Raw genomic sequence first — 7,172 nt, forward strand, 5'->3', positions numbered from 1 at the left:
GGATCTTACCAGCCTTAAGCTAAGCATTGAATGTATCACAGGAGAGGGTGTTCATAGTGCTCATTATTGCACTGAAATAAATGTATTTTCCTGAACAATTTATGGCATTCTCGTCTATATCTACATATCTAGATCTCGATCTGCGAACAGGCTTTTACTCTACATCAGCATGTTACTAGATTGGAAATTTTATAAATACATCTGTGTAAGATTCATACAATAGTTATGACCATTCATGCTTGCAGTTTAAGAGGTTACTGCCTCTGCCTCTTCATTTGATCCTTTTGCTAATGATTCCTGATCACTTGTCACCTAACATGACATGTGACAAGCCTTGGCTGCTTCCGTGCAAGCCCAGAGGCCCAAACACAAGTACATTAAGCTAAGATGCTGCACTTACAAAAGCAGCAAAAGTGACATACACATTTTATTGTATTGATTTTGTTGGGAGAATGGAAAGATGGAATAATTAGAGCTAAGGGTAATATCTTACATCACTGATGTTCTTCCCTAATTGTTTGATATAGTGCTCAAAATGGATGTTTGTTTGTAACACAAGTGATTTTCTGTACTGTTTTTCTAGTTTGCGCTGAGACTCCTTGCGTTCCGTCAGATACACAAAGTTCTAGGAATGGATCCGTTACCACAGATGAATCAACGCTTCAACATCCATAATAATCGTAAAAGGAGAAGGGACAGTGATGGGGTTGATGGGTTTGAAGCAGAGGGAAAGAAGGACAAAAAAGATTATGATAACTTCTAAAAATGTTGGTCATCATTGCTAATATTGATGGTAATGAAAAGTCCATTTGTTGCCTTGCTTCTACTTCATTCATAATGATGTCTGTTTAAAACATCCAAAACCAGCTTCTGAATTAGATTTGGAAGAGAACAACTTAGCTCTTCTGTGAGATTCTGAATATTTTAATTGGATGTACTGTACAGACAAATTATGGATGGAAAGACTGCAAATGGAAACTTGTCATAGGAAAACACAGTTTTCCCTCATTGCATTTTCTTTAAATGTGTTGCTAAGTTTAGTATCTTTTCTTCTTTTTTTTGTCTTTTTTATTAACAAGTGCATTGTCTTCCTATCTTGACTGTATTTAACGCAGCATTTGTGCTTCTGTTGCTATGTGTATTTTGACTTTTTATTTAGGAGTATTTTTGTTTCCTTTGACACTAGTTGTATGAGTTACTTTGTGTTAGGTAGTAAAACAGTTCCCCTCCCAATTAATATTTTACAGACTTTTTTTTTCCTTTTTTTGTAAAGTGAGACTGCAGGATCATGTTTTTTTCTAAATGTGAAGGGGTTACAACACATAATTGTCCTGCCATTTGAGTGCTCAGAATTAAATGTTTTTGCCAATCTTGTGGCATTTGTCTCCTTAGTGTGATATAACGGTGTAATTAAGACAAATTTGTGTTAATCTAATCGAGTTTGCTGGTAGTTGTGCATTAGCAGTATAAAAGCTAATATATACAGTATGGTCTTGCAACAGTTTTAAAGCCGCTGCATAATTGATCAAAGATTTGCATGATGGGTTTTGGGTTTTTTTTTTAATAGAAGGGCTTTAAAAACTATTATCTTAGGTTAAATGCTTAGGTCTTTGTATGATTGACTTCGTGACATAGCAAGGCCAAAAATAACTTTCTGAATTTCTTTTCTCAACAAGCAAAGGTGGGCATTTTCCATTTAGACAAAGTTAGTCATTCTTTTCAGTCAGCTTTGTCAACGTGGTACTAATGCCTCTCAGCCCTTAAAATAAATGTTAGTCATATCAGTGCCTGTGAGGTTATTCCTTATATCTGTTCCTGTAAACTTTCTGTGATTTTTTTCAATAATTCAAATTTTAAAAGTGAAGTATTACTTAAAAAGTGAAGGTTATCAAAGAAAAAATCCCAGAAATTTATTTGCTGTGGCCATAGTGTATGCTTATGTCTCTTTCAACAATCTAAATATAGCAGTGGTGTAAGTAAAGTTACATCATACTGTTGATGTATGCTCTGGTACACAGGTGTGATTTGTTGTCACAGCACTACAGTGGAATACACAAATAAAAGTTAAAATTTATTAAACTACTAAAATTCATTACACACTGGAAACTGAAGTTTCACTTACTCTGTTAAATGTGTATTATGCTTTGTTGCAAACCCATAAAACAGATTAACATAGACTAACATTCCGGTAGCTACTTTATTGATGGCTGTAGGAGAGTGTCACATGTGACAAAGATGATTTGTTATTTCTGATACCGTTTATTAAGAAAAGCCCAACTTCTGTTCCATTTCAAGGTCGAATTTATCTTTGACCTTTTTAATAAGCAACTATTGGAGCAGGGGGCATGTTTCTGTTCCCAGCATCTACTGCTAACCAGTATGGGCCTATGGAATAAAAATACAATATTTTAGAAAAATAGAGGGAATCTAAAGACTTAAAAAAGAAAAACACTTAATAAAAGTGTTCTGCGAGCATCAGAGTGCAATTTTCAAGGGAGTGACTATAAGGGGTTAGCATATAAAAGTAAAGCTTTCTCATTGTAGGAAAGCTTTCTAAATAATTAGAAATACACAAAGCAGAAATGCTTTGAAGTTACTTTAAAAAAATTACACTCATTTTGTTGTCCAGCCTTCATGCATAGCTCCAAGCATATGCTTGTTCTAGGGGATATCTTGCTGCCATCGTGTCTAGTTAGCCATTACTATTTATTTTGAAAGCTACAGGTGCTATTCATGTGGCTAGTTCAACTCCATACCAAAGTTTCTTTCCTCATATGGCAAACTTGTCTATTCAGGAATGTGACCCTAAAATATAGGATTAAAAAGGTCAAAGATGTATTTTAGATTTTCTGTATTTTTGTTCTACTGGCTTTTAGCTCCTAACCAGTTTCTGGATCTTTTGAAATATTGTATACTTAAAGTGATTCCACATTAAATATGAAGCTGTGACCATGATTTTTGTGCTGTGTGGTGAAAGGTGAATTTGCAGTTTGTTTCTGGTGTTCGTGCCCATTTTAATGGATAACTTCTGACACTTGTTAATGAATCCATGAATGTAAAAACAAGGTTTTCAAAAGTACAGACCTAGCTTTGACTTAAATACTACACGGTGCACTTCGGAAGGCAAAACTGACTAAATGAGCATTTTAAATACCCTGTGTTTTTGTAATACTGGTGGTTTACTAATAAGCAGTGTATACATTTTTTATTCAGCAGTGCTGTGTGTTAAATCCCACAATTACAAACACTGTAGTCGTCATTCACAAAAGGGAAATGTACACAGAAAGGATATTCCCCCTGATGCTCACTTTAGAGGAACAGTTTGTGAACATGTGAGCTGTTCTGTTTCAAAGCTTTTTTGAATTTTGACTTGTCTTCCTAGTCCATAAGTGTGTCCTGTCTGTGAGCAGTGTGGTTTCAGAGGGATCTGTGCATACAGACACTGGTAGAAATTAAAGTCTGTTAGCCATAGTCCATCAAATTCTTGCCCTTTTACAAAATTCTAGATGAACAGTTAAACTTGCAGAACTATTGAATATGATGCGTTCATTTGCAGCTTCTATTTTTAGACCTTTTACTGCTTAAAATTTTTCTGCCTAGAAAACTTCCAGCAGTTGGAATCAACTTTTTAAATATTCCTGCAAAAATGTGCATGCATATTTAACATTCTTATTGCTGGTTGAATATCTGCTGATCGTTAGTCTGTGAAGTAGTCACACAGTGCCAAATTAATATTCAAACAGATTTGAATAGCATAAAGAGATAGCTGGTCTTTTTGGGAAAGAAAAAAAATCAAAGGAGTGTTCTCTGTGGATTAACTACAGCAGTTTTGATTTATATCCAAATGAAAATCAGACTTCCATTCTATAAATATCTGTATTCTTACATTTTCTTCCACTTTTTTCTCTTGCATTATGAAAGTCTGAGAGAAGCTTGCTGTTGTTTATTGAACTTTCTGATTGTTTGCAATATGCATTTTAAGAAACACTGCCCTAATAATTCTCAACAAGTGTCCAGCTGCTACCAAGGGCAAAAGTCACTGTTCTTCAGGGACTGGAAGCTCTTGCTGGGGATGTTGACCCTGCACAGTGCACACCTTCCCACATGTCATGGTCCTTACACACCTGTATTAGTAAGGATCATCATTTGGAAAGATCTTTCACACCTGTGTTTTCTTAAACTTTTGCAAAGCCATGGCTGCCAGTATTTATTGCAGGGTAGCTTAAAGCTACCAGCTTGTAGAGGCTCAGCCACTAGCTTAAATACTTTCATATATATTCTGCATCAGTCCTGTTTGAGGTTGATACCTTGCATCACAATAAACATAGGATGGCATCAAGAAACCTTTGTGGATTTTGTAAGTTTTCTGTAATTAAAAATCTAAGACTGCAGAATGGAGTTACTGACCAAGAAAAAATAAATTTTTTTTTTCTACAGTAAAAAAGTTACTTTAAAAGTGAGACAAAAAGGCCTCTTGTTCCAACACGAGAATCACAAACCTTGCTTGTTATATCACTTCCTTTGTTTCCTTTTCTGCATGCTGTATTGTGTTTGTATCAGTAGTATGCATATATAATCAAACTGTATAAAACAGCCTTATCACAGACTTTACTTCTGGCACACGTTTAAGTTTGACAGTAATTTTCTGGTTATACAAGTTAATGAACAACGTGGAAGAGATGAAGGTGCCTGAATAGAGGAGTTTACTACATATTAGACACTCCTGGGCTATGTGCTGCTACAAAAGGGGGTGGGTTTCATCAGAGGTGCAGGCCCACAGTTGCCAGTCCTACATGGATATTGCAGGCTTAGGATGTTGTAAATGTCACTGCTTAGGTAACTACTTCATATTTTCACGTGAGAGAAAAGTCAGGTACATCCAAAAACTGGAGCCTAAGAGTAATCCAGGATGTTGCCACTATAGTCATGTGAAACTGCAGCTTCAGGAAGGTGGGATAATCATGGTGGTATCAGCAGTAGAAGGTGCTTGTCACAAGAAAAGTGTGATAATTAAATGCCATCCCACCTTCTACCAATAACTTCAATAATTTTTTTATTTGTAAATGGACAGGGAAGAAAATACAATAGAACAGACTTTTCTGTATTGTCAGGAAGGGACCTACAGTCCATTATCCAGTCACTTGCCTGCCCATTCAGGGCAGGCCAAGTTCCAGCACGTTGCTAAGGGCACTGTCCAGATGCTTTTGAACACTGACAGACTGGGCACCAACCACTTCCCTAGGAAGCTGTTCCAGTGCTTGACCACCCTCACTTTATAGAAATGCCTCCTGATGGCCAGGAAAGCTCTCCTGGTGCAGCTGTGAACTGCTCCCTCCTGTCCTGTCCCAGGATTACAGGGAGGAGAGCTCAGCACCTCCCTGTGCCCTTCCCCTCTTCAGGAAGCTGCAGAGAGCAGTGGGGTCACCCTTCATCTCCCTTTCCCCAAACTGGACAAGCCCAAGTTCCTCAGCTGCTCCTCACAGGAAGTTCCTTCCAGCCTTCCCACCAGCTCCTTTTCCCTCCTCAGGATGCACTGGAGGACCTTCCCCTCCTTCTCCACCTGCAGGGCCCAGCAGGATGAGGCCACCCTGAGGCTGAGCCCAGGGGCCCATCCCCTCCCTGGGCTGGGCTGTGCCCTGCTGGGAGCTCTGGGATGGGCTCTGGCTGTGCCCTGCTGGGAGCTCTGGGATGGGCTCTGGCTGTGCCCTGCTGGGAGCTCTGGGATGGGCTCTGGCTGTGCCCTGCTGGGAGCTCTGGGATGGGCTCTGGCTGTGCCCTGCTGGGAGCTCTGGGTTGGGCTTTGTCCTTGGGGCTGCCCGGGCACTGTGGACCTACGCTGAGCCCAGCACCACCCAGCCCCACCTTCCTCTGCAGCTGTCCAGCCACTCCTCTTCTACTTCATCCTTGTGCTTGGCATCACCCCATCCCAGGTGCAGAATCCAGCATCTGAACTTGGTAAATTTCCTTCCATTAGAAAAAGCAGGATGGGAACAAAACCAAAAAACCAATCAAGAAAAATGGCAACAGAAAGGTCAGAACTAATTAAATAGGTCCAACTCAAGAAATAAGATGGGGAAGGCCATTAGAGAGCTACAAATCAAAAGTAAAAAAGGAAAAAAAATACATCAATACTCAACAACAATCAGCTCCAAAAACAGTGTAGGAAATCAAAGAGAAAAGCTCTGTTTCATCAGAGAGCATGATTGGCCACTCATGCAGCAACTGCAGCACTCCACAAAAACATAGAAGAGAAAAGAAGCTCCAGGTGATTAAGGAGTTTAAGACTGAAGTGATTTAGGCCAGTGGAACTGAGGTGTTAAATATGTTACATTCCATATACAGCAAGTGAGCTGTGGGAAAAGGTGGAGGAAAAGCTGAAGAGTTTTTACTGACTTTCCATGCAGCTCTCCTGCTTCACAGACAAAACTACATCTGGAGTCCATGCTTTGCTCCCTTGCCGGTGAATGGAGAGTGTTCGAGAGTGTCTGAGGACACTTCTCCACACACTTGCAAAAACCTAAGTGAATGCTCCACAGCCAAAAAGAAAAGTGAGGCTTTATGCGCCAAATCCTCAGGGCTGTTTGAGGCGTCCCTGTGTGCTCCCAGCAGCAGAGAGCGCTGTGTCCTCAGCAGCAGCTCCCGCTGGAAAGCCAGAGCTCGTTCTCACCTTCCTGTGACAAGCACGAAGGTTGGAAAACTGTGATGTTTTAGCTATTACAGCGTTCCTCTCTATTGCTAAAGTATGCATTTTAAAATAATTTAAAAATAATTCTTTAACGATGCACCAAAGTCTTCGTGGCAGCAAAACCCCAAATAAAATTTGCTAGTGATTTAGAAGACAGCAGTGGTTAGAAACAGCCAGGACTATATCCTGAATAAATTAGAAGTAAATACTTTAGGGGTGTAAAGAAATTACACAAGACAGAGTAGGCATAGCAGAAGGAAGAAGAGAGACTCGATTTTGAGTCACTGAGGGCTGCAAAGAAGAATTTTGCAAAGTAAGGATTCCCAGTGAGGAAGGCTACCTGAGAAAGAGGTTATTAAGGGGGAGTTGATAAAATGTGTGTCAAAAGACTTTATCTGGCAAATTATTGAGAACAGGAGGAGAGGAGCACCTCAGATAAAAATCTTATGTGAGGAGGTAGTGTGTGGTTTTCCTTTCTTGTATCCAT

The 7,172-nt window shown here is 39.5% G+C and overlaps 1 protein-coding gene across 1 annotated transcript in view; it reads left to right on the forward strand.

The window, feature by feature from the left end:
• ZFR (zinc finger RNA binding protein) overlaps positions 1-3,597 on the forward strand; it is a 47,403-nt gene extending 43,806 nt beyond the window's left edge. Inside the window, exon 20 of the mRNA XM_058823338.1 lies at positions 584-3,597. Coding sequence (XP_058679321.1) covers positions 584-763 — 180 coding nt within the window. The 3' untranslated portion in view covers positions 764-3,597. The remainder of the gene's footprint in view (positions 1-583) is intronic.
• The last annotated feature ends 3,575 nt before the right edge of the window (positions 3,598-7,172 follow it).

This window comes from Ammospiza caudacuta, chromosome Z (assembly GCF_027887145.1).
Source record: "Ammospiza caudacuta isolate bAmmCau1 chromosome Z, bAmmCau1.pri, whole genome shotgun sequence".
Taxonomy (NCBI): domain Eukaryota; kingdom Metazoa; phylum Chordata; class Aves; order Passeriformes; family Passerellidae; genus Ammospiza; species Ammospiza caudacuta.